General features: G+C 36.6%; 1 protein-coding gene across 2 annotated transcripts; it reads right to left on the minus strand.

Moving 5' to 3' along the window:
- Positions 1-529: 529 nt before the first annotated feature.
- ppk15 (pickpocket 15) lies at positions 530-25301 on the minus strand. Of its 2 annotated transcripts, XM_067763921.1 has the most exons (8): positions 25287-25301; positions 25094-25228; positions 7451-7675; positions 7002-7158; positions 5666-5802; positions 5016-5100; positions 904-1367; positions 530-818 (listed from the first exon to the last, which is right to left on the minus strand). In XM_067763921.1, the coding sequence occupies exons 2-8, from the start codon at positions 25174-25176 to the stop codon at positions 548-550; spliced, it is 1422 nt and encodes a 473-aa protein (XP_067620022.1). In that variant the 5' UTR covers positions 25177-25228; positions 25287-25301; the 3' UTR covers positions 530-547. The 2 variants fall into 2 exon arrangements, with proteins under 2 accessions (XP_067620022.1, XP_067620021.1); XM_067763920.1 differs by having other exon boundaries at positions 25094-25293.
- Positions 25302-25750: the final 449 nt, after the last annotated feature.

Here is a 25750-nt window from a genome sequence, read left to right on the forward strand (position 1 = left end):
TTAATTTTAGCATTTGTAACACCACCTCCGGCGGCCGCCGTGGTGTGACGGTAGCGTGCTCCGCTTATCACACCGTATGCCCTGGGTTCGCACCCCGGGCAAAGCAACATCAAAATTTTAGAAATAAGGTTTTTCAATTAGAAGACAATTTTTCTAAGCGGGGTCGCCCCTCGGCAGTGTTTCGCAAGCGCTCCGGGTGTATTTCTGCTATGAAAAGCTCTCAGTGAAAACTCGTCTGCCTTGCAGATGCCGTTCGGAGTCGGCATAAAACCTGTAGGTCCCGTCCGGCCAATTTTTAGGGAAAATCAAGAGGAGCACGACGCAAATTGGAAGAGAAGCTCGGCCTTAGATCTCTTCGGAGGTTATCGCTCCTTACATTTATTTATTTTAACACCACCTCTACGTCAACATTTATATTCCCTGGCTTTCAGGTCTGGTAGGAAATGCTAGATTTAAACAATAAGTGAGATGTCTTCAAGAGTTTATTAAGACTCGTAAGAACAAAAATAGAGAAAAAACCAAGCACTATGCAATAATTTAGAAAAACTTAATACTTAATCGGGACTTTTCGACGCTCAACAGCATTACGATTCAACTCTCTAGCACGCGATATGCGTACATTATTGATGAGTCGAAAAGTAAAATAGTAAAAAAACTCGATTAGACTCAGAATGCTGGCACCCAAAAACAAACCCAATATACCACCTATAGTAACCACAACATCTAAGCGAGTACGCAAAGCTTGCCGACGATAACGCTCTGTGGGACGATCAACTAAACTGATTGCAACGCTACGGTTGCCAGAACCTTTTTTGTTTCTGAAAAAGAGGAATAGAGAGCCTTTAAAAATATACTTCTTATTCAAGTAGTTCTATAAATCTGTCATTATATATATAAACCTACCTCGGACTATATTCAGATACCGAACGTAAATCATGTTCCGTACACGATGGTAAACAGTCACAAGTTTCATTATTCTCCGGCCATGGCAGCAACAACTTAATATCCGGTGTAGCCTTGATTTCCTTTTCCAAACATAAATAGCCAAAATAATCGCAATCGGGTATATTTTTATCCGCCTTGGGCATTAAATTGAACATTGTACAGTTACAATACTGCTTCTGGAACAGACGAATACAATCGACAATGCAACTGCTAAAACTATAAGCGCGAAATGATGAGTGCGGCATAACTTCGTCAGGGAAGCGGCAACCACGATGTTCGGGTGTTACTTCACGCACATCATAATCATTAACCATTTCTTGTAGAGATATTTGAAAATCTGTATGCTTGCCTTCCGTAGCTATTTTCACTGTGATGCCAGCCAAATTTCCATAGGGTATATCTTCCTCGTTGAGAACAAAAACCTAATTTTGCGTATTGAAAAACAGAATCTTCATTATTTAATACGTCAAACTTAATAAAAGTTAGCGCTGTAAATACTGCAATAAACTTTGATTACAATCACAAAGTACAACAAATTTTGCAAACGTCTTAGATTTCAATCATATACTTTTTATGAGAGTAAAATTCCAATCTACAAACACTTCTAGGTATTTGATTGCAATCACGTTTTGCTTGCAATCGTTAATTGTACAAACAGTGATTGTATAAATATTAGAATTTACAATTCAATCTAAAATCTACACATTTGTAAATGCAATCACGTTTCTGCAATAAATCATTGATTGCAAGAATGTTTCGGGTAAAATCATTGATTGTATAATAATTGTTACTGCAGTCAATCTCTAAAAATAATAATTTTCATGATATAAACGGGAATTGCCCTCATTGAAGTTTTTATACACAGAGTGCTTTGCACACGGAGTATATTAACTTTGATTGGATAACGTTTGGTTGTAGAGGTATAAAGGAATCGAGATAGATAGAGACTGCCATATATCAAAATCATCAAGTTCGAAAAAAAATTGATTCAGACATGTCCGTCCGTCTGTCCATTAACACGATAACTTGAGTAAATATTGGGATATCTTCACCAAATTTTTTTTATCTGGACCCATAATAGATTGGTATTGAAAATGAGCGAAATCGGATGATAACCACGCCCACTTTATATATATATAACATTTTGGAAAACACAAAAATCTGATTATTTAGTATATAATTACCTAGAATATTGAAATTTGATGTGTAGACTGATATTGAGACTCTTGATAAAAATTTGAAAACAATTTTTAAAACGGGCTTGGTACCGCCCACTTGTGATAAAATCAATTTTACAAATATTATTAATCATAAATCAAAAATCGTTAAACCTATCGTAACAAAATTCGGCGGAGAGGTTGCCTTAACTATAAGGAATGCTTTGAAGAAAAATTAACGAAATCGGTTAAGGACCACGCCCACTTTTATATAAAAGATATTTAAAAGTGTCATGGATGAATAAAATAAGATATATCTTTGCAAAAAAAGAGCTTTATATCAACGGTATTTCATTTCCCAAGTGGATTTATAACAATAAATAGGAAAAACTTCAAATTTTAAAAAATGGGCGTGGCATCGCCCCCTTAAAACTAAGCAATTTCCTATGTTTCGGGAGCCATAACTAGAAGAAAAATTAACGGATCGTAATAAAATTGGGTACACAAATCTTCCCTATACCAGGTAATATTTCCAGGAAAAATGGACGGGATTGGTCAAAGACCACCGCAACTTAGATATAAAACAAGTTTAAAAGGGTCGCAGACTAGAATAATAAGATATAACTAACAAAAAATAGTTTTGAATCAATGATATTTCACTTATCAAGTTTTATTGTAAAAGTAAATCGGGAGACATTTTTTTTAAACGGGCGATGCCACGTGTTATGTAGAAAAGTAGTTTATCTGAAATGTACAATTGAAGTTCACGCTGAGTATATAATGTTCGGTTACACCCGAAATTAGACATCTGTACTTGTTTTTATTAATTTTTACTTTATTTAATAATTTTAGAGTCAGAGTTTATGAATACATATATGCAAGAGATTGATTATTAAGACCACAATCGAAGATGATGGTAAATATTTGTTCCACAATTGATTATGACGAGGTACGGAGGAATTTACGGCAGACATTCCAAATGGCTTGAAATAAAGCAAAAGGAGACAGGGATTACATATGATCTATCAACCAGTGTATAGAAGCGCGGGGCTGTAATATTTCTAGGATCATGGACAAATCCTACAATATTAGTGTACAAGGTTGTTCGTAACTCTAAAGAGAAAAGACATAAGGCTATAAAGCGCGTACTACTAGAAACGAAAGAGGTGTCAGATCTCGAGACATCAATTGCGCGAGGTGCAAAAATTGATAACAAGAACTTTACCAAGAGCATTGGGATAGAATGGCTTGGTTTGAAAGACGTAATATATGCTTAGAATATCCGATGGTCAATCGAGGAGATGCCACGCGAGAACTTATTATAACTAACCAAGATGGCGTTGTCACGGAGACGAGCTACCTAAGTCAACACGTCAGTTTTGAAATTAAGCTATGCAAGTCATGACTGAGACCAGTAAGGTCTTGATTGTGATGTACTGGAAACGAAAGTGTACTGCCTTAGTACAGAAGGTTGAAAAGTTGCCGAAATTATTGGCTTCAGTCTTCTCTGTCAAACTAAATCATGGCTGGTTTTTTGATATGTCTATAATGGGTGCACCTCATAATACAGTATCTTCGAAGGTTCGAAAAGACAATGTCCAATAAATTAATAGCTCGAAAAGCCAGTATCCAATAAAATTTTCTGTAATTACGTTACATAACAATTGCTGGGATGAATAGGACTCTTCCGCGCTGGTCACTGAGACGGAGTAATATTCCACACAGCAGTCGGTATACAGAAAGTTAAACATTTATGAAATTTGTTATGATAATTTTCATATATAGTAGAGTGGTTTGTGGGGAATTTGTGCCCTAATTTTATCTTGCGGGATTTGTTCGTGCCGGAATTATGATTGGTTGGAATTCGGTCATGTCTGAATTATGCATTTCAACACTCTTTATTTCGGTATTATGTCGGTCCGGATTATGTCAAGGCTCATCCTAAGTAATTTCGCCACTTACTTGCTTGCCGAGTTCAGTTGAAATCCAATCCCGATAGCTATCGTTCTATCTCTGTACACAAAATTCCCTGGAGACTTGTGTTAACTCTATCGCGGGCTAACTTATTTCAAAGATAACAACAGGCCATTCTTTTTCATGTGGCTTTGCAAGGGGTGGGTTAATTATAGTGGATTTAATAAGGGTCTAAACAGCATATGACGCGAAAGACTGAAGTCAGCACCGTATTCGCCCGACTAGATCTACACTATGCGCCCGCCTTTTATAATACGAAATGAGAAACCCTTACGGTGTTTTAAATTTTTTTTTTGAAAAAAACATAATGCTGGGCCCTAACATTGAGAAAACGTGATCAGCTCAATCTTCGAAATAAAAATTTTTGGAGCATTTACTTAATAGACGAGACATCTAATTGCTTGGGGTTTCAGTTCGCAATTGGAAAATTTTTGGTATTTACAATGTATACTTGGATGTGTATGCGAGAAGAGGCTAATCTTCTTACCGAAATTATGGTACACAGTTATTCTAAGCCTGCCTTCTGTAAAACGACGACTTCGGATTTAAAAACGCTCCCGGAATTCGGGAAAGATATGGGCGATATGTGAAGTGTTGAAGATATTCCCTATTCTAGTTTATAGGCCATTTGTGATCCGTTCATAAAAACAGAAATGTTAAATCTCAGATACTTTATATATAAGACTGTCTTATGACTGATTTCATTGTTACCATTCCACCGTAGCTTGAAATCAGTTGTACATCTGCGCCGCTTCTTCTGGATTTATATCTGAACTTTTTCGCTGCGAACTTTTGCGGACACAAACAGCTGATTATGACCACAGACTTAAAAATAGAGTTTAAGGAACGAATTTTTTTTTTTGAGCACTTCTCAAGCATTTTTCTGTACATACTACCATGGCTTAAAAATATTATAACAGATCAATCAATCAAGCTTACCTCAATTGCAACCCCGCTTAGTATACGCATTGTGGCCGCTGCCCGATTAGCTTCAACTACATTTGGAAACCAGCGTTTACTGCCTCTAGTGAAGACCAAGAAAATTGGATGAGAAAAAAACCGATAAAAAGCTTCACAGAAAACCCTTACATAAAATCAATATTTACAACCGAATAAGTTGAGTTCATGTATAGTACACCGAAAGAAAAAGAACTGGTAAAATCAACCGCCATCAAAAATTGTCTCAATTTTTATACATCGCAGAGAGACCACAGATAAGAGCATTATTTTATCTTTAAAATTAGATGTTTTGTTTGAATAATATTAAAAGTGGTTTTCTATTGAATTGACCAATGAAATTAGTTCTTTCAACAACAAAATCAGTTACATTAATTAAGAATCAATAATTTTGCAGACTATTGTTAGCTTCAGACCAATAATTTCTCTTCTGTAGAAACGGCTAAGCAAATTAGTTCTCTTGGCAAAAAATTCTGTTGAATTTCCGATAATGCGATCAGTTTCTGGATTTCTGTTAATTCAAGAACAACAAACCGAATTTGTTGATTTTACTATCATCATTTCTTTCGGTGTAGTGTGAAGAGATCCCAAATAGGATACATGACATGCTTATGCAGAGAAAGGAAACTTACGGATAATTATTTTGTAAGGAATTCAAGAGAAAGCAATAGCCGTATGGTGTTTGTAGTGGTACAAAATAATGACAGCAATTGAAAGCCTTGCCACCCAACGAACATTCTAGTAAGACGTCAGTACAATTTTGGCGAAGCTGAAATAAATTTTTTTTTTAATTTCAATTGGAAATTTATAAAGGTTTCGTACTAATTAATTTTCATTATTAATTTGGGTAGGAAAATTGATTAAAAGGGCGCGTAGTTGAGATACATAAAGGCTTTTCACATCAAGTTTTTGTCACTTGTAAAACCTGATATCTCAAAAATCCACCAAAGTTAGGCTTGACGCCTTTCTGTTTCCACGTGCAATAGTTTAAAAGCCCAAAAAATCAAAAAAATTTGCGTTTCCCCAAAAAGTGGGAAACGGTTCACATTGCATGAAGTAAATTCAAAAATTCAAAATTTTTCTTTTTAACTCAAATTTATTTTATTTTTATTTTGTTTTTTTTTTTTTTCAATAAGAACTTATTCGATATTTTTAATGTGCTTCGTTGTGTTTTGTAAATTTTCCGACAGGTTGCTTACTTGGTGTATAATGGCACGATTGTCTTTCGTCCCTTTTCAAATTTGGTTTGGATATAAACCAGTTTCGACGTTGTACCATCTTCAGGGTCATTTTAGGTTTTCTGACAATTAAGATAGCATAACGCCAAAACCAGTTTGTCTGTAAACCAAATTCGACAGGGGATGCAGGCAAATCGTTTCAATATACATCGGTATTTTTTATATTTTTTTTGAGCTTTGAAATCCTAGCCGCTGGAACCCAAGAGCTTCGAAGCGAGAAAAGCACTAAAATTGACACTGCTGCGCAAAGTGGACTTTATACATTTTGTAGAAAAATAATTGGCTTTGGAATTGGCTTTTAATGCAAAATTTTTAGAAAATTGTGAAAAACCAATGTTTTTGAAATCTTTTTTTTTTTTTTTTTTTGAAAAAGTTCTTGAAAACAATATTAACGACATCATCTCCAATTTGTTTCTTTAACTTTAAATCAATTGAAAAAAGGGCAAGCAAACCAGGCATATTTTTGCCACCCTGTACTATCGCATCCGTTCATATTTTGTTCACAATTTTTGCACAAGTAATACACCGTGCAATTGCAATATTTTCACAAATTTCGGTGGATTTTTGAGTTATAACACTTTTCGCGAGCGTACGCCTGACGTGACAGCCCCGAGCTTCATCCGTGAATGAAAAATGATTTAACGCTAAAACCAGTTTGTTTTAAAATTTTTTCTAACAGAGGAAAGCGAAAACCCATTTCAATATATGTTAGATTTTCATACTTACATACCTCCCCAATTAGCTTTCTGTAGTTGTCAAGTGGGCATTCAGCTTCAGTATTCAGCTTGCCGAAGCAGTGCGCTTTGGCATTACCAGAATTGTATTCATGAGGGAAAAGCAGTTTTAAAATAAAAATTTCAATGTCATATTCGTAATCATCAGGCCAGCTGGATAATAGAATGTAAATTTGATAAAAAAATATATATAAATTTAAAATTATACTAAATTAAATGCTTGGCTCAAACGCATTACAAAAGACTTACGATCTAGCCAACGAATGGGTGAGCAAAATAAAAGATCAGAAAAGTGCAACAATTTAATAAAAATGCATAAGCAACAGAAATTGTTAAATATCAATCAAATCAATTACTGATGCATTGGCATGCAACTATTTGTACTGCCTTAATTTGGTAATTGAACTTTATGGCAACAAATAGCTCACATCATCGTTTAACTAACCTTTCAACAAAATTAGTAACAGGCTGTGTTGTGCCATCCTTTTCCAAAGTTTCACAAACCGCTACCGAAGGATAGTAAATTTTATCGTAGGGCGTTAGGCTTTCGAAAACAATGCTCACAGCAAACAATTCGAAATCCCGTTTGAAAGTGATAATAAGCTTATACGAACCATAGCCGGAAAATAATACACAAAATAACCAGAATATACGTTCGCTGAAATGTAGTCTGTAAAGAGGCGAGAGGGTGAGACGAAAGTAAACATAAATTGCAAAAATGTTTCGAAATGCCACCAAGCTCCTAAATACATTTTTTAAAAGCAAAAAAGAAATATAGCGTTAGCTTAATGTGAAAATGTACTAAGTCAACTTTTACGAACTTTACAGGAGACGAAAAAAAACTGAATAATTTTTGAAATAACTTTGCTTTTTCAAAACTGTGAATGAGCATAACTTTATTGCAATGCTTTTGAGTGTAGAAGCTTTGAAAAAGATAAATAAATATCATGTATGCCAACCCAGCAGCTATTTTATGACTTAGAAGAATTTCCGCACTCAAAACAAATATTTTCTCCTGACTTAGCACTTTTTACTCAATATGTTTTCTCACCACTCTTCCCCATTAATGATTGAAATATAACACTAAAACTATATATTTGACAAAAATACTATTTATTTGTCAAACTATTTCTAACGGTTCTGATGTGCACTCTTTTGGCGGATGGTGCGCAGGCAATAACTTATTTTTAAAGTCAAACAAATGCTGTGTTGTGTCTTACTCCAAAAAAAAAAAAACTGCCACCTACTTTATCTACAAACTAAATGCTAAATCTCTTAATCTTTGTCAAGAGAGTAAACCCTTGGGTATAGTTTTTGGCTCCAAACTCTTTTTTTCTAGTCACATTGACTTCATTGTTTCGCAATTTGTTGCAATGATTGGGTTCAGTAGACGTAATACAAGTGACTTGAAGGACCCTATGACATTGAAGGCACTTTATATATCCTTGGTCAGAAGTGGTCTTGAATATTGCTCAATAATATTGAATCCTTTCTATGAATCTAACTCCTATAAAATTACGGGAGTTCAAAAATTTTTTACAAATATTGTTTTACGTATGCTTCACTGGCCAGACGGCCTGCCATCACACACCAGTAGGCGCAAATTGCTTGGACTTCAGGCTTTGCATGACAGACGAACTTTTATCTCACTCATGCTTGCCTCTAATGTAATAAACTTTAGCACGAATTGCTCTGATTTATATAATTTGGTCATTCCATATATTCCACTGCGTGATCTTCGGTATAATAGATTACACAGCCTGAAAGCATCTCCGACCCAGGAACCGGACTACATATTTTCGAAGGATGCGATAAATCGAAATCTGGCCTCAAAATTGCTCTATTAGCTCTGTTTTTCACCGCTTTTGCCCATACTTGAGGTTATCTAGCCTTGCAGATGTTTTCCTTCACCAAAATTAAAGGATGGCATTCTTGCATCCCAGGATGTTTTACTGCTGATTAGAAATGTTTTCATTGAAGTTGTGTATCATTTAACGTGACTGTTCAACAAATATTCGGCTCTAATGATAAACACAAGGTGATGTTGGATATACTGTGTAAACAATCGAATGGTCTTAACGTAGTTCACTTTAATGCACGGATCCTGTGCTCTGATAAGATGGACTATGTTAGATATATTTTTAATAATTCGTTGGTAGATATTATTTGTATATCTGAGACCTGGTTCGGTGAACATGTCACTGACCTTCATTGCTGCATTAGCAACTCTAATGTTGTGCGAAATGATCGAAAGCACAAAAAAGGGGGTGGGGTAGCTATATATTGCAGAAAATCGCTTAAAATCAAAACTCTGGTTAAATCTGAAGGTTGTGGTACTGAATATATTATTTCAGAAGTTACAGATGGTATCACCAAAATACTTGTTTCATGCGTATACAACCCGAATTTTTATTATTAGATGGCTACTTTTCTGATTTATCTGTTCATGTTATTGAGTATGAGTGTTATGTTATATGTGGTGATTTTAATGTAAACTTACTTGTCAAAGATTCGATTAGTATCAAACTGCGTGATCAAATATCGGCAGCTGGACTAACTATTGTTAATGAGAAAATACCTACAAGAAATGCTAATAACGCTAGGCCAAGCCTTCTAGATTTTTTTATTACCACTGATCTGGCCTTAGTTCTTAAATTTTACCAACTATTTTTCATATCGGACCATGATTTGCTTTTCTGTACTGTTGATGTAGTGTTAGAACGTCCTGCTGCTGGTGTTACTTTCTCGTACCGTGATTTCCGTTCTATAGATACCAGTGCTTTGTTCTCTGATTGTAACGCCATTTATTGGAATCAGTGTTGGAATTACGAGTCGGTAGACTCAAAGCTCGAGTTTTTTAATAATCAATTGACTTTCCTTTTTGATCGACATGTGCCCCTACGTAATGCTAAAGTCATAAATAAATCTTGTCCATGGTTTAACAAGAGAGTTAGTGCTGCAATCCAAAAACGAAATAAGTTGCATGCAAAGTGGAGAAGACTAAAGACGAATGCATCATGGTGTGAGTATAAAGTTGCCCGCAACTCGGCGACAGTTGTTACTAGGCAAGCAAAAAGATGGTACTGTCAACTAAAATTGAATCCGTCTCTCCCATCTAAGAAGCTGTGGAGCAATCTGAAAAGTCTGCACATGCATGGAAAGAATAATGTGCAATGTGAAATTGACCCTGATGTTATAAACGATTATTTCACTGAGAATTTCACTGAGAATGTAAGCTCCGTCAGTATTAGTGACGACACAGAGTTGCCCTCACAACTTTTAATCCAAAACCCCTTTGAATTCATCTGCGTCAGCGAAAATGAAGTGTACAAAGCTGTAATGGCGATCAAGTCTTACGCAGTTGGAAATGATGGTATATACTTGAAATTTGTTAAAATTTTACTTCCGTATATAGTAGGTGCTCTCACTCACATTATTAACCATATCTTCACAAGTGGCTATTTTCCGGATGCTTGGAAAAAGGCAATTATTTTTCCGACTCCTAAAAAACCTCTTGCGTCCAACACGAGTGACTACAGACCAATTAGTATCCTGCCATCATTTTCCAAAGTGTGTGAAAATTTGATGGCTGACCAAATTGCGGTGCATATTCAAAAGAATAATTTGCTTTCTCCATTGCAGTCTGGGTTTAGGCCTGGGCACAGTTGTGCTACTGCTATGCTTAAAATTGTAGATGACATAAGAACGCCTTTTGATAAAGGAGATATAACTATACTTTGCCTCTTAGATTTCTCTAAGGCATTTGACTCAGTCAACCATTCTCTGTTATGCTGGGAGCTAAGGCATTTTTTCGGGTTCTCTGATAGCTCTTCGAAACTGTTGTTAAGTTATTTAACGGGAAGGGTTCAACGCGTTATATGTGGTAATGCCTCATCTCAGTTCAAAGCTATCAAAACAGGTGTCCCGCAAGGCTCAATACTTGGCCCGCTCTTGTTTAGTATGTTTATTAACGACGTATTTTCAGTGTGTAAACATGTTAGTGGTCATGCGTATGCTGATGATATTCAGTTATATCTTTCAAATCGTATCGGTCTTGTAGAAGATTTATGTTACAAAGTAAATAACGATCTGTCTGCTATATTGTGCTGGGCGCAAAAAAATGTTTTGTGTTTAAATGCAAGTAAATCATATATTGTACCCATATGTAAAACCGAAATAGACCCTGATAATATACCGCCTTTAGTAATCGGTACATCCACCCTTGAGATCACTCACAAAATAAAGAACCTTGGGTTTTTAATAAATAATAAACTTAGCTGTGGTGATCATGTTAACAAATTGGTAAGCAATGTTTATTTTATTCTGCGTAGGTTGAGAATGTCTGCAGCATTTACGCCACAAGAGACACGTAAAAAACTCGCGATACAATTGATTGTGCCCCATTTTACGTACGCGGAATTAGTATATAGTAAACTTGACTCGCTATTAGCAAATAAGGTAAATGTAGCCTTCAACAATGTTACACGGTATGTTTATGGCATAAGTCGTTATGCTCACATATCACCATGGCACGACAAAATTTTGGGTTGTAGTATTATGCAATATTTGGCCGCCAGGAACTGTATTTTCATGTTTAAGTTGTTAGAATGGAAAACCCCTAAATATCTGTATGACAAGATTCAATTAACCAGATCTCAAAGACTAAACAGCTTAATAATCCCGAAATATAGTACACTAACATCTAGCCGGCTGTTTTTCATTAGTGCAATTAAAATGTGGAACAGGATTCCAGAAAATTTAAAATCAGAACTAAATAGAAGCAACTTCAGAAAGCTAATATACAAATATTTTAGTGACCTTGATATGACGCTGGCCTCGTAAATACAAATAAGCTGCTAGTATCTTAATCTCTATTTTCTGTCTCTCTCTATTTTCTAAATTTCACTTACTATCTATATCACTTACTGCCTTTTAAATTGTTAAGTGCCATTGCATTAGTATTAAGCTTGAATCAAATATTTTATTTAATCTTTTAAGTAATGTTTTTTTAAATATAAATACTAAATAATAGAATGTATCCCATTGCTGATGTACATATAAAAGACTGACTAGTCTTAGTTGTACAATGAAATTAATTAAATAAATGTTATGTTATGTTATGTTAAATGGCATCTTTGAACACAAGCCTTATTCTTTCAAATGGCGTTGAGTTTGCTCAAATATCATTTTTTGTTTCGCTGAGATATCGTATTTTGAAATTTTGTGGTGTGGTAGGAGTGGTTTCAAGGGGTTAGGCGATACGGAAGTTGATGGGTTAACAGTTAATTTGGTTAGCCCACTTGTGGTGTGAGATATCTAGATAAATAAGACTTATTTTAGGATAAATATGCGAGTAAACGCTGTCCCCAGGGTTAAGTGGGCTAGCCTGCTTGCGGTATGATAGGGGTGATTTCTAGAGGTTAGGGCTGTGTGTGACTTGGTACCCGAGGGTTAGATAGTGTAGGGGTGTGGTGAGTTAGCAAATTTATGGTGTGTGACAAAGTTTTAAGAAAAATACGACTCAATTGAAGAAATTTAGTAATCGACTATATCACGTCCATGTTATCTCAATCGATTTTCAGTTGTAGGGAAATTTAGAAACATGAAAATTTCAAAATGCGATATCTCAGCGAAAGAAAATGATACTTGACGAAGAAAACGCCATTTTAAAGAATAAGACTTGTATTCAAATATGCCATCCTTTAATTTTGGTGAACGAAAACATCTGCAAGGCTAAATATCCTCAAATATGGGCAAAAATAGTATTTTGCACTTTTAGGTTAGGATATCTCAAAAACCAGAGCTGATAGGGCAAGGCCAGATTTGGATTCAACGCATCATAAACCTTCGGAAATATATATAATCTGGTTTCTGGGTCTGAATAATGGTTGAATTTTGTCGACCTGTGTTATTTATTGAAATAACTCATAAAACGAATTATTCTATGAATGAACCTATAACTAGGACTATACATCTACATAGCAAATAGATACAGTAGTGTTATTAATTTTAATAACAACTTATATAAGTTTAACCTTGAATTGTTTTCTATTTTTAACTAGTCTGTAAGAAAGCATGTAGTTACCGATATGTAAGAATTGAAGTAGATTATGGTGAGAGCAAAGCATTTATCAAACACCAAGTCTCAATTGGGTGAATCCAATTTCCAAGGGTTGTGTTCGCAACCCTCCCAAGGGGTTAAATAAAAAAAATGTAAGGCGCGATAACCTCCGAAGAGATCTAAGGCCGAGCTTCTCTTCCAATTTGCGTCGTGCTCCTCTTGATTTTCCCTACAAATTGGCCGGACGGGCCCTACATGTTTTATGCCGACTCCGAACGGCATCTGCAAGGCAGATGAGTTTTCACTGAGAGCTTTTCATGGCAGAAATACACCCGGAGCGCTTGCTAGACACTGCCGAGGGGCGATCCCGCTTAGAAAAATTTTTTTCTAATATAAAAACCTTATTTCTAAATTTTTGATGTTGCTTTGCACGGGGTGCGAACCCACGGCATACGGTGTGGTAGGCGGAGCACGCTACTGTCATGCCACGGTGGCCGCGAAGGGGTTGCCAGCGCAATATATAGCTTCTCCAAACCAATTGTCAACCTCACCTACCCGTGCGAATCATGTTTCATTGACAGCCGAGGCTCTGGCGAACCCAGGTTCCTCATGCAGCTAGGGGGTGGGGAGAGCGGGATGTTCTTAGATGGTCGGGATAGTACCTTAATAGTGCTTTGTTACCGGAACGTACCGGATATATATCCGGCAAAGGACCATCAACATCGGCCCAAAGCTTTCGGGGAGTGTCTTTATCGTTAATACAACAACAACAACAAAGCATTTACTTTTAGCCTGAATGAATTTAATAAGTAAATAAAATGCGAGCACAAAGAAATGACTAGTAATTCAGATTGATATTATTGATTGGTTGACTTAACACATTTTTTTTTTGAATAGGTAGGTGTTATCCATGATAGGAAAAATATAGCTCAGTCCAGCTTTATATGTACAAGCAGTTTAGCCTTTATTCTTTAAAATTTAGTACCACTTTTCGGAATGTTTATTAAATACTCTGCAATTTCCCGTTTATTGTACATAATACACCTAGAATTTCGGGAATTGAGAATTTCGAGTATCTGTATACTTATTCGAAATTCGTTCGTTGTTCAACTGTTTAATACGAGTTGCCAAATAAAACATGTAAATTTTAGTTGTAAAACTTGATTGCTTTAAAAAAAATAAATGTAAGGCGCGATAACCTCCGAAGAGATCTAAGGCCGAGCTTCTCTTCCAATTTGCGTCGTGCTCCTCTTGATTTTCCCTACAAATTGGCCGGACGGGACCTACATGTTTTATGCCGACTCCGAACGGCATCTGCAAGGCAGATGAGTTTTCACTGAGAGCTTTTCATGGCAGAAATACACTCGGAGCGCTTGCCAGTCACTGCCGAGAGGCGACCCCGCTTAGAAAAATTTTCTTCTAATTGAAAAACCTTATTTCTAAAATTTTGATGTTGGTTAGCCCGGGAGTTGAACCCAGGGCATACGGTATGATAGGCGGAGCACGCTACCATCACACCACGGTGGCCGCTTGATTGCTTTACATTTTGATAAAAAACGTGTATTAAAAACAAGTAAGGAAGGCTAAGTTCGTGTGTAACCGAACATTACATACTCAGTTGAGAGCTATGGAGACAAAATAAGGGAAAATCACCATGTAGGAAAATGAACCTAGGGTAACCCTGGAATGTGTTGTTTGTACGATATGGGTATCAAATGAAAGGTGTTAATGAGTATTTTAAAAGGCAGTGGGCCTTAGTTCTATAGGCGGACGGCTTTTCGGGATATCGCCATAAAGGTGGACCAGGTGTGACTCTAGAATTTGTTTGTACAATATGGGTGTCAAATTAAAGGTATTAATAAGAATTTAAGAAGGGAGTTGTGGTAGCTGTGTATGTGAAGGCGTTTTCGAGATTTCGACCAAAATGTGGACCAAGGTGACCCAGAACATCATCTGTCGGGTACCGCTAATTTATTTATATATGTAATACCTGCCAAGATTTCAAGGGTTTTTTATTTCGCACTGCAGAACTTTTTCATTTTCTTCTACTTAATATGGTAGGTGTCACACCCATTTTACCAAGTTTTTTTCTAAAGTGTTATTTTGCGTCAATAGACCAATACAATTACTATGTTTCATCCCTTTTTTCGTATTTGGTATAGAATTATGGCATTTTTTTCATTTTTCTTAATTTTCGAAACCGAAAAAGTGGGCGTGGTCATAGTCGGATTTCAGCCATTTTTTATACCAATACAAAGTGTGTTCAGATAATTATGTGAACTGAGTTTAGTAAAGATATATCGATTTTTGCTTAAGTTATCATGTTAACGGCCGAGCGGAAGGACAGACGACCTACTGTGTATAAAAACTGGGCGTGGCTTCAACCGATTTCGCCCTTTTTCACAGAAAACAGTTATCGTCATAGAATCTAAGAGCCTACCAAATTTCACAAGGATTGGTAAATATTTGTTCGACTTATGGCATTAAAAGTATCCTAGACAAATCAAATGAAAAAGGGCGGAGCCACGCCCATTTTGAAATTTTCTTTCGTTTTTGTATTTTGTTGCACCATGTCATTACTGGAGTTGAATGTTGACTAACTTACTTATATACTGTAAAGATATTAAATTTTTTGTAAAAATTTCACTTTAACAAGTAAGGAAGGTTAAGTTCGGGTGTAACCGAACATTACATACTCAGTTGAGAGCTATGGTGACAACATAAAGGAAAATAACCATGTAGGAAAATGAACCGAGGGAAACCCTGGACTGTGTATCAAATGAAAGGCGTTAAAGAGTATTTTATGAGGGAGTGGGCCATAGTTCTATAGGTGGATGCCATTTAGGGATATAGCCATAAAGGTGGATCAGGGTTGACTCTAGAATGCGTTTGTACGATATGGGTTTCAAATGAAAGGTGTTAATGAGTATTTTAAAAGGGAGTAATCCTTAGTTCCATAGGTGGACGCCATTTCGAGATATCGCCACAAAGGTGGACCAGGGGTGACCCTAGAATTTGTTTGTACAATATGGGTATCAAAAAAAAGGTGTTAATGAGCATTGTAAAAGGGAGTAATCCTTAGTTCCATAGGTGCACGCCGTTTCGAGATATCGCCATAAAGGTGGAGCAGGGGTGACCCTAGAATTTGTTTGTACAATATGGGCATCAAACGAAAGGCGTTAATGAGTATTTTAAAAGGGAGTGGGCCTTAGTTCTATAGGTGGACGCCGTTTCGAAATATCGCCCTAAAGGTGGACCAGGGGTGACTCTAGAATATGTTTGTACGATATGGGTATCAAATTAAAGGTATTAATAAGGGTTTTAAAAGGGAGTGGTGGTTGTTGTATAGGTGGTCGCCTTTTCGAGATATCGCCATAAAGGTGGACCAGGGGTGACTATAGAACGCGTTTGCACGATATGGGTATCAAATGAAAGGTGCTAATGAGTATTTTAAAAGGGAGTAATCCTTAGTTCCATAGGTGGACGCGGTTTCGATATATCGCCATAAAGGTGGACCAGTGGTAACCCTAGAATTTGTTTGTACAATATGGGTATCAAAAGAAAGGTGTTTATGAGTATTTTAAAAGGGAGTAATCCTTAGCTCCATATGTGGACGCCGTTTCGAGATATCGCCATAAAGGTGGAGCAGGGGTGACCCTAGAATTTGTTTGTACAATATGGGTATCAAAAGAAAGGTGTTAATGAGTATTTTAAAAGGGAGTGGGCCTTTGTTCTATAGGTGTTCGCCTTTTCGAGATATCGCCATAAAGGTGGACCAGGGGTGACTCTAGAATGAGTTTGTACGATATGGGTATCAAATTAAAGGTATTAATGAGAGTTTTAAAAGGGAGTGGTATGAAAGCGTTTTCCAGATATAGACCAAAATGTGGACCAGGGTGACCCAGAACATCATCTGTTGGATACAGCTAATTTATTTATATATGTAATACCTGCCAAGATTTTAAGGGTTTTTTATTTCGCCCTGTAGAACTTTTTCATTTTCTTCTACTTAATATGGTAGGTGTCACAACCATTTTATAAAGTTTTTTCTAAAGTTATATTTCGCGTCAATAAAACAATCCAATTACCTTACCATGTTTCATGCTTTTTTTCGTATTTGGTATAGAATTATGGGATTTTTTCATTTTTCGTAATTTTCGATATCGAAAAAGTGCGCGTGGTCATAGTCGGATTTCGTTCATTTTTCATACCAAGATAAAGTGAGTTCAAGTAAGCACGTGAACTAAGTTCATTAAAGATATGTCGATTTTTGCCCAAGTTATCGTGTTAACGGCCATGCGGAAGGACAGACGGACGCCTGTGTATAAAAACTGGGCGTGGCATCAACCGATTTCGCCCATTTTCACAGAAAACAGTTAATGTCATAAAATCTATGCCCCTACCAAATTTCAAAAGGATTGGTTAATTTTTGTTCGACTCATGGCGTTAAAAGTATCCTAGACAAATTAAATGAAAAAGGGCGGAGCCACGCCCATTTTGAAATTTTCTTTTATTTTTGTATTTTGTTGCACCATATCATTACTAGAGTTGAATGTTGACATAATTTACTTATATACTGTAAAGATATTAAATTTTTTGTTAAAATTTTACTTTAAAAAAATTTTTTTTTTTAAAGTGGGCGTGGTCCTTCTCCGATTTTGCTAATTTTTATTAGGCGTACATATAGTAATAGAAGTAAAGTTCCTGCCAAATTTCATCAAGATATCTTCAACGACTGCCAAATTACAGCTTGCAAAACTTTTAAATTACCTTCTTTTAAAAGTGGGCGGTGCCACGCCCATTGTCCAAAATTTTACTAATTTTCTATTCTGCGTCATAAGTTCAACTCATCTACCAAGTTTCGTCGCTTTAGCTGTCTTTTGTAATGAATTATCGCACTTTTTCGGTTTTTCGAAATTTTCGATATCGAAAAAGTGGGCGTGGTTATAGTCCGATATCGTTCATTTTAAATAGCGATCTGAGATGTGTACTCAGGAACCTGCATACCAAATTTCATCAAGATACCTCAAAATTTACTCAAGTTATCGTGTTAACGGACGGACGGACGGACGGACGGACATGGCTCAAACAAATTTTTTTTCGATCCTGATTATTTTGATATATGGAAGTCTATATCTATTTCGATTCCTTTATATATGTACAACCAACCGTTATCCAATCAAAGTTAATATACTCTGTGAGCTCTGCTCAACTGAGTATAAAAAAATTTTTTTTTAAGTGGGCGTGGTCGTTCTCTGATTTTGCTAATTTTTATTAAGCATACATATAGTAATACAAGTAACGTTGCTGCCAAATTTCATCATGATATCTTCAACGACCGCCAAATTACAGATTGCAAAACTTCTAAATTACCTTCTTTTAAAAGTGGGCGGTGCCACGCCCATTGTCCAAAATTTTACTTATTTTCTATTCTACGTCATAAGTTAAACCCACCTACCAAGTTTCATCGCTTTGCCCGTCTTTGGTAATGAATTATCGCACTTTTTCGATTTTCAAAATTTTCGATATCGAAAAAGTGGGCGTGGTTATAGTCCGATATCGTTCATTTTAAACAGCGATCTGAGATGAGTGCCCAGGAACCTATACACCAAATTTCGTCAAGATACCTCAAAATTTACTCAAGTTATCGTGTTAACGGACGGACGGACGGACGGGCGGACGGACGGACGGACGGACGGACATGGCTCAATCAAATTTTTTTTCGATACTGATGATTTTGATATATGGAAGTCTATATCTATCTCTATTTCTTTATACCTGTACAACCAACCGTTATCTAATCAAAGTTAATATACTCTGCGAGCTCTGCTCAACTGAGTATAATAAGTGGATCTCGATAGACATTGCTCTCAAGCTCCTTTTTAAAAAACGCGCTCGGTTTTCATCGTTCTTAGGTATATCTATTGAGCGATGTTAAAGATGTCCATTTCTTTATTTAAAAACATTTACACATCATTGCCTACAGCACGTAAAAATTAACAATTAAAATATTTTTTTTTTTTGTGATCGGTGTATTTTGAATTCAGTTTTAAAACTGGATTAAAATACAATTTTCCAAAAAAAGCGACTTAGCACATTTTCACATTAAGCTAACGATATGTAACAAAAAAGCTGGAAATTAGACTGTGTGGAGAAAATTTTGCAAATGACCGCTCCCAGGGTTAAAGTTTTTATTGAGAAAAAATATTTCTAATACAATTCTTTTTTTCATAAGCAAATGTCTTTATTACATATGGATCTGGTGGCGAAGAACATAGCGTTAACAACTGCAACAACACTCAATAACTGCGGACATATTGAGTCCAGAAAATACGGTCGTAATAGTTTAACGTCATCAAATAGTGAACGGACAGAATACCTTGTTACCTACCTGCGCTTTGGTGGGTCTCTTATAACCACGATATAGGCAAATTTGGCGCAAAGGCGCTAACTTGGAGTTGAGGCGATGCACATGCAAACCCTTGGTTCCAAAGTAATGGAAGGAGTAGGACTTGTGCAGATCCGGAAATAAACAAATCGTACAAGCTAACAGATCACTGTAGTGTCTGTCAGGCGAAACTAGTAGCCAAGCCTAAAGCAATAGAAACATTAGCGGGAAGTAGCTTTAACTGCAGCCGCGTCAGCTCTCTAAACACAACATCTAAAAGTATTGTTATAGTGTAAGCAACCCCTGGAAAGAGTCGATGTAGGAAGGTAGGAAGATATTTTCATCCGAATTGGATCCCTGATCATATGGGAATAGATAAAAATGATACAGCCGTCGAATTAGCTAAACCGAGCGCATCGCTCGAAATTTATACCATTCCAAACAGATTAAAAGAAGTGAGAACTTCACATGATCGTCCAAGCAGGAAGGGTATGGAACCATAATCGATCAAACAGTAATAGCGTGAAATCAAACGCGACGCTGCAAAGTGTTGAAGATCATGTGTAGCTCTAGATAAACAAAGTTACTTTTATCATTTAAAAGCAGAGATGGGTATTCTAACTGTCCTTGTCAGTGATAGCAAATGTAGGTAGCGCGTATTTGAGGAGGAAACGATTAAGCACATTTTGTGCTCGTGACCTTCACGCGCAAGGCTAAGATTTTTGCTATTAATAATGGCACAGCCTTTCAGAACTAGAAGTAGCTAGTAGCATAGGTACCACAAAATTTATTGTATAACCTAAGTCCCGGTTTCTGAAAAGGTTTTTCAGTTTCATAGTTGAGTAAACTTCTCGTAAGACGAGGTATTCCATCCCATTTCGACCAATTTTGAACCCGACCCCTATAGAATTTGCTGAAAGTTTTTCTTCTTTTTCTAGCTTACGAAAGATGTTTTTCAGAAGTTTTTCAAATTTATTCATCCAACTCAAAAAAAGTTATGAATTTAAAAAAAACACGGTTTTGTTTTCAAAATGCTATAACTTTTTCAAAAATTGACCGTTTGGGATCTTTTTTTTTTTTAATTTGTTTTTAAAGGTACTTTTCGGAACAAATTAAAAAAAAAATTTTTAATTTTAAAAAATTTAATGTGGAGATATAGGCCAAACGTGGGCCCGTGAACGCCTAGACAATGCTTTTACATTGTGGGTGTCAAATTGAAGCTGTTGATGAGTGCTTTAGTACAGAGTAAGTCTTATGCCGCTGGGTGACTACGGTCTCGAGATGTAGGCCAAAACGGGGACCCGGATACCACTAGAATATGTACGGCGGCTACCGTGGTGTGATGGTAGCGTGTTCCGCCTACCACACCGGATTCCCTGGGTTCAAACCACGGGTAAAGCAACATCAAAAATTTTAGAAATAAGGTTTTTCAATTAGAAGACCATTTTTCTAAGCGGGGTCGCCCCTCGGCAGTGTTTGGCAAGCGCTCCGGGTGTATTTCTGCCATGAAAAGCCCTCAGTGAAAACTTATCTGCCTTGCAGATGCCGTTCGGAGTCGGCATAAAATCATGTAGGTCCCGTCCGGCCAATCTGTAGGGGAAATCACGAGGAGCACGACGCAAATTGGAAGAGAAGCTCTGCCTTAGATCTCTTCGGAGGTTATCGCGCCTTACATTTATTTTATTTTATTTGTTTTTTATTCGATTTAGTCGCATCAACCTGGCAAAACTGATAAATATGCATGCGAAGCCGAAATAAAGACAATAATTGATAATACCCACATACCTATTTACATACGTCCTATTCGATTTGCCAGAAATTTCGTATATAAATTTGCCTGTATTAGTATTTACGATGCTTTTTTCAGGGAAGTATACCAGAGAAGGACTGGGACTGGGATTAGGACTAGAACTGGGACTGAGACTGAGACTCGGAGTGGGACTGGGACTGAGACTCGGAATGGGACTTGAATAAAATACATACCACCCTCTGGGACAGGCAGTAAGAGATGCAGAAGAATGAGAAAAAATTGAGAGAAGAGAAAAGAGAGAAGGAGACTGAGAAAGAGATAGAATAAGACGAAGATGGAGATAGATGAAGCGAAAAAGACGGAGGGAGGAGTGAATAGAAATATTAGAAAAAAGTGTATAGGGGTAGGGCAGAGTTAGACGGAAAAAGCTTATTAAAATATATGCAGATAGACCAAGTTTAATGCAGAACAACGTCTGTCGGGTCTGCTAGTACATCTATATTGATCAGATAATCGTATCGCATTTAAAATAGCTATCCATTTGTTGCTATTTTACACGACCATATTGCACTGCTAGCTTTCTTCCGGCGCTGAATTACGTTTTCCTTGCAGTTCAGATTTCTGTCAGAACTACGCCTAGGCACAAACACTTTAGTTCTTGAAACTTTAAAGGTGGTCCTTGGACCGGAAGTTATCGTGCCTTGCATTTATCTATTTAATTTATAGTGTACCGTTTGGTGTGTTGGCGCTGAGTCCCCATCGGGAGGACCAGAGGGAAGCTCCTCGCAATGCTAACTGCATCAGCTCCCGTAAAGTTTGAGAGAAATTTTCTCTGTCAGCAATAGCTAGATCATCAGCATATACCGCAAAATTCTCGCTCCTCGATTTTTATCTTTCAATAACGAACTTATGGTTAGGTTCCATAAAAGCATGGTAAGAACAGTCTGAAGTGAGCCTCTTTTCACGTAGCATGTTCAATGGATCATCCCCAGTGAAAAAAGTAGTTGCCTTACCTTGAGAAATTGATCAATCAGTCCCATTATGCGCTTACCCAGATTCCTTAGGGCGTTGTTATATCCTGATCGAAATATATAACTCAAATAAATAAAATACAGAACACTCATCAATGGTTGATGTAGATATTAAGAATGCGTATTTCTTAAGTGTTAAATCTATAGATAACTTCTTTAGTAAAAATTTGGATCAGTAATACAAAAAATTAAACACTGAATAAATTCTAAAATAAAAAGATGATAAAAAAATTTTAAGGACTACCTTTATATAAATGGACCAAAAAATAAAAGGCAAGTTTTCCTTTAATACAGACATAGTCTTGTTGAATTTTGACTAAAAAACTTTAAAAATAGCTCTTGTAAAAGAATTTTGGGATTTAAAACTATAAAGTTGCAGCGCAATCTTTCAATTTAAGGCAAACCATGTATTTGGGAGTAACTAATTGATTATTTAAAATTTAAAAACGCACTCTACCTTCATAATTTTACATCCCAAAATTCTTTTACAAGAGCTATGGTTAAAGCTTTTTAGTTAAAATTCAACAAGACTATGTCTGTGTTAAAGGAAAAATTGCCTTCTACTTTTTGGTCCATTTATATAAAGGTAGTCCTTAAAATTTTTTATCATCTTTTTTATTTTAAATTTTTTAGTACTGCCTACAGAAAGGCAATTGCAACTTTGATTAGTAATTCAAATAATTTCTAAGCGAAAATTCTTATCTTTATTTATTTGTTCAAAATAGCAAGATTTAATAGAATTAGTAGAATTTTCGCTGACAACACTGGCGAAAACAACAGAATTCCACCTCGCATCATAACAAAATAATTCCACCTCGTTAGTCAGCTACTTAATTTGCAGAGCTGAAAATCGTGGTGAAATTCGCATACGCCTGAAATTCTAAAAGAATCGTGGTGAAAGTCGCGTACGCCTAAAAGTATGCAAGGACGTGCATTGAGTTGGTCCTTCAACGAGGTGGAATTCTACAACGCCTGCAACACTTAGGAGCCATGAAGGTATGGCCTAATCTTCTAAATAGTTCGACTTGTGCGTTACGTAGCTCAAATGTTTTGGTCAAACATTGCATTGTCACCGAGTTTCAATTCTCTAGATATCCAGGAAGTTAGCTAAAAATCGATTTCAAGATTCCCAATTTAAAACTAGTTTTCTCAATATCTCGATCTGTGCGCCACATAGCGGATTTGATTTGATAAAATATTGCATTGCCACCGGGTTCTGACTTACCGCCCAAGTTTCATGTCTCTAGCTCATCGGGAAGTTTTACGAAAATCGATCGCAAGATTCCCACCGTTTTTAAAGGATTTGCGGTTATCTTGACTAGCACACCACCTAGCGGAACTTTGTTTCCTATAGGTTGTATTGTCAGCAGGCCTCTAACTAAGTGCCAAGTTTGAAGTCTCTAGGTGACAGCGAAGTGAGTTAAAAATGGATTGAAAAATTCCCAAATTAAAATTTGCCACTTAGCGATTTTTTTTTGACCAAATGTTGCATTGTCAGGGGGTTCTGACCACGGTCCAAGCTTCAAGTCTCTAGCTCACCGGAAAGTTACTAAAAAATCGATTGCAAGATTCCCCTCGTTTTTCAGGGATTTGTAGTTATCTCATTTAGCGCGCCAACTAGCTGAATTTTGTTTCTGTATATTGTATTGTCACAAAGCCTCGAACTGTGTGCCAAGTTTCAAGTATCTAGTTCACCGGGAAGTTAGATAAAAATGGATTGAAAAATTCCCAAATCAAAACTAATTTTCCTAATATTTCGATCCATGCGCCACCTAGCGAAATTTTTTCGATCAAACGTGGGTCACCGGGTTCTGACTTACGGCTCAAGTTTCGTATCTCCAGCTCACCGGGAAGTTACCAAAAATCGATTGCAAAATTCCCCTCGTTTTTCAAGGATTTGTAGTTATCTCACTTAGCGTACCACCTAGCGGAATTGTGTTTTCTGTAGATTGTATTGTCACTGGGTCTCGAACTATGTGCTAAGTTACAAGTCTCTAGGTAACCGCGAAGTTAGTTAAAAATGGATTGAAAAATTCCCAATTAAAATTAATTTTCCTAATATCTTGATCCATGCGCCAGCTAACGGAATTTTTTTGATAAAATATTGCAGTCACCGGGTTCTGACTTGTGGCTCAAGTTTCATATCTCCAGCTCACCGGGAAGTTACTCAAAAATCGATTGCAAGATTCCCTGCGTTTTTTCAGAGATTTTCGTTTATCGCGATTCGTATGCCACCTGGCGGCATCTTGTTTTCCACGAATTGTATTGCCATCGACTCGCAAACTATGTGCTAAGTTTCAAGTCTCTGGATCACTGAGAAGTTAGTTAAAAATCGATCACAAAATTTCCATTTTAAAATTAATTTTCTGTATATCTCGATCCGTGCGCCACCTATCGGACTTTTTTCACTTGCATTGTAATGTCTCTCAGATCTGAACTATATTCTAAGTATCAAGCTCAAAGGGAAGTTACCGAAAAAGACTTTTCCGTGGGTCAAAAATTCGTATGGAAATGAGGGAATAAACATGAAAGCGACTTAACATAAAGGTAAAATAAAAAATTAAAAAATGCGTTCAAGACAATCTTTAAAGTTAGGGCTGGTCTTTTGCAATTTTTTAATTTTGTACGAGTATGAGGCCGGATGCAATCTACTGTAAATCTGTTGGTATATGCAAAAACAAATATGCCCAAAGTGGTAAGTTTGCTAACACTATTGAAATCAATTGAAATCATGCTTGCACTAAGATCTGTTTATACGCCAAGAGGCTTATGCTCACATCGAACAATCATACTTTCAAAGCTTGAGTGTAGTAATGTCAATATGATTATTTGTATGTTTATATGTATGCCGTACTTACTTGCTATTGGCAATGTAGCTGATACCGGCCAAGGAGCAATTAGCGCAATAGTCGCGCAAACAGGCAAGCAATGTCCAAACCATATCTACTCTACGATGCACTTATGCTCGCACTAGGACATAAGATCTGCAAAGGCTATATGTACGAATATATGAAAGTACGCTCAGCAGGATAGTTGGTTGGTGATGCTTACAAAAACCGGTTTGGTCGTTTAGTTAGTTGGCCCGTTGCTGGTTATGGCTTATTGTCGACTAAATGCAGAATGGAGACAAGTATGATATTCGAGTACTGCAACAACAGACTGAAGCAGCAGCTAGATTATACTAGCAACATCACGAACTACAGCAATGCAAGTACATTTACGTGTTTATATTTATGTATGTATGTGTATATGAATGCGGATGAATATGTGTTTGTGTGTGTGTGTATGAGTTTGATTACACAAGCATGTTATTCGAGTTGTGTGCTTGTGCTGTCGGCCACAAGTGGAAAGCGTTTAATTGCTGTTTCCTTTTGCGTTCACCACAAGCAAAGCGGACAAGCATATTGTGAAATAGCTCAATACTTGTTATAGTAACCACAAGACAACAAAAACAACACCAACAGCAGCAACAACGACTATTGTAATGGTACCGCAGGGTCGGATGTTGTGTACAG

The sequence above is a fragment of the Eurosta solidaginis genome, chromosome 1 (genome assembly GCF_040869045.1).
Source record: "Eurosta solidaginis isolate ZX-2024a chromosome 1, ASM4086904v1, whole genome shotgun sequence".
Taxonomy (NCBI): Eukaryota; Metazoa; Arthropoda; class Insecta; order Diptera; family Tephritidae; genus Eurosta; species Eurosta solidaginis.

What these genes read in the sequence shown, in the direction of transcription:
- ppk15 (XM_067763921.1), bottom strand. Translation starts at nt 25,176, where the DNA reads ATGGTTTGGACATTGCTTGCCTGTTTGCGCGACTATTGCGCTAATTGC. An exon ending in TCCTTACAAAATAATTATCC is followed by an intron (nt 5,101 to 5,665) that starts GTAAGTTTCCTT and finishes GGTCTTCACTAG; the next exon opens with AGGCAGTAAACGCTGGTTTC. An exon ending in GTATCTGAATATAGTCCGAG is followed by an intron (nt 819 to 903) that starts GTAGGTTTATAT and finishes CCTCTTTTTCAG; the next exon opens with AAACAAAAAAGGTTCTGGCA.